Source organism: Athene cunicularia, assembly GCF_003259725.1.
Source record: "Athene cunicularia isolate RWA chromosome 5 unlocalized genomic scaffold, athCun1 chr5_part2, whole genome shotgun sequence".
Classification (NCBI taxonomy): domain Eukaryota; kingdom Metazoa; phylum Chordata; class Aves; order Strigiformes; family Strigidae; genus Athene; species Athene cunicularia.
The window spans coordinates 1,766,674-1,768,842 of NW_020799102.1; the positions used below are offsets into that span (position 1 = coordinate 1,766,674).

The 2,169-nt window shown below is 67.5% G+C and overlaps 1 protein-coding gene across 1 annotated transcript in view; it reads left to right on the plus strand.

Moving 5' to 3' along the window:
• Positions 1-2,169, plus strand: part of ZDHHC5 (zinc finger DHHC-type containing 5) — a 16,681-nt gene that overhangs the window by 12,597 nt on the left and 1,915 nt on the right. Inside the window, exons 7-9 of the mRNA XM_026850160.1 lie at positions 188-329; positions 1,201-1,313; positions 1,470-2,165. Coding sequence (XP_026705961.1) covers positions 188-329; positions 1,201-1,313; positions 1,470-2,165 — 951 coding nt within the window. The remainder of the gene's footprint in view (positions 1-187; positions 330-1,200; positions 1,314-1,469; positions 2,166-2,169) is intronic.

Consider the following 2,169-nt stretch of genomic DNA (forward strand, 5'->3'; position numbering starts at 1 on the left):
CTCCCCCTTGCAGCCTCATTCAGAGCTCCCCCTTCCTCAGAACTTTCTGTCACCGGAGGCACGCGCCGCCTTCAAGCACTCAGCATGTCGAATGGCCTGGGAGGCAACGAGAGCCCCTGTAACGCCTGCCGAGCTCCCTGCCTGCCGAGGGGAGGCCCGAGGCCTTGGCACCCTCTGACCCTCCCTCTGCACTTTGTCTCTGCAGTCCAAAGGAAGCCTGGAGGTGACGGAGAGCCAGTCTGCTGACGCCGAACCACCCCCCCCACCTAAGCCAGACCTCAGCCGCTACACGGGCCTGAGGACACACTTAACCCTGGCCACCAACGAGGGTAAGGAAGGCGTGCAGGGTCCCCAGAGGGAGCCCAGGGCTGCGCCAGGCAGACCAGGAACCAGGGCCGTAGGTGGAACAGGCTGCAGGGCAGGCCCGAAGCACATCAGCACCACTGCACCGTGGGGCAGGACGTGTCCACATTTCTGGGCTGGTACATGCAGCCCCTCACACTTGGAGAAGCCTGCGGGATGCTCACAGCCAGCTCTACTCCGTCGGAGAGGAGCAGGAGGCCGCTGTGAGCCAGCGCGGGGCTTGTCCAGAGCCTCTGCGAGCCATGGAGGCGTGCAATGGGCTGGCTGGCGGGCTGCATGCTGCAGGCAGGCACGGGAGTGTCGCCAGGACGAAGGAGGTGAAGGAGTGGCAGGCCCGGCGTGGCAGCAGAGGGCACATTTGCGGCAGCCGGCGCAGTTGCTTTCCCTGCTCCCCTGCGCACCGGCAAAGCGGTGCTTGGAGCCGCCTGCGAGGGCTTGGCGAGAGAGGTGGGATGTGAAGGGCGGAGCTCGGAAGCAGCCGCTCCCCGCAGCTCTCCCGGGCTGCCTGGAGAAGGGCTGTGGCACGCCAGGGGGTGGCCAGTGGCTCTGTGAAGCGCCCGGCCCCCACCACCGCCTCCTGCGGTGCCCACCCTGGCGTGTGGCCCAGCCGGGCTGTGGAAGTGCCAGCCCCAAACGTCGCCTCAGGCACTCGTTTCCCATCCCGCTCCATTTCATCCGCCCCCGTGCGCCTCTCCTCCAGCCCGTCCCTCTGTCTGCCTCCCCGGTCTGTCCGCCCCAGGCTCAGAGCCGGTTCTTGGGAAGGGAGGGCAGAGCTCTGCACAGCCCCAGGCAGCCGCTGTGTCTGAGCCCCCTTCTCTCCTCTCTTCCCGCCCGCAGACAGCAGCCTGCTAGGCAAGGACAGCCCCCCGACCCCCACCATGTACAAGTACCGGCCCGGCTACAGCAGCAGCAGCAGCTCAGCAGCTCTCCCCCACTCCACCAGCGCCAAGGTAAGGCCGTGCCTGCCGCCACCCCCAGCCCAGCAAGGGTGGAGCCTGGCCTCGAGAAGATGCCCTCAGCTTGGGGGGAGGCTCTGGGGTGGGCGCTCGGAGCCTTGCAGGGAGCCCCATCTTTCTGTGGTTAACGGCTGCATCTCTGCCCCTCAGCTGAGCCGAGTGAACAGCCTGAAGGAGCCCAACTCCATCTGCGAGAGCAGCCGCCAGCCCAACTACCGCTCGGAGCCGAGCCTGGAGCCTGAGAGCTTCCGCTCACCCACCTTTGGCAAGAGCTTCCACTTTGACCCGCTCTCCAGCGGCTCCCGCTCCTCCAGCCTCAAGTCGGCCCAGGGCACGGGCTTTGAGATGGGCCACCTCCAGTCGATCCGCTCCGAGGGCACCACCTCCACCTCCTACAAGAGCCTGGTGAACCAGACGCGCAACGGCAGCCTGTCATATGACAGCCTGCTGACACCCTCCGACAGCCCCGACTTCGAGTCCGTGCAGGCGGGCCCGGAGCCCGACCCGCCGGTGGGTTACACCTCGCCCTTCCTCTCGGCCCGCATCGCCCAGCAGAGAGAGACCGATCTGCACGGCCGCTTCGCTGGCGCCGTCTCCCCCAAGCATGCGCCACCCCGCGAGCCCTCGCCCGTGCGCTATGACAATCTCTCCCGCCACATCGTGGCCTCCATCCAGGAGCGGGAGAAGCTGCTGCAGCAGCCGCCGGCCACGGGCAAGGAGGAGGATGCGGGGCTGGTGGACTCGGGCCTCCAGTCAACACCAGGCTCCAGCAATGCCCCCCGCACCAGCTCCTCCTCGGACGATTCGAAGCGCTCACCCCTGGGCAAGAACCCACTCACCCGCCCGGCCC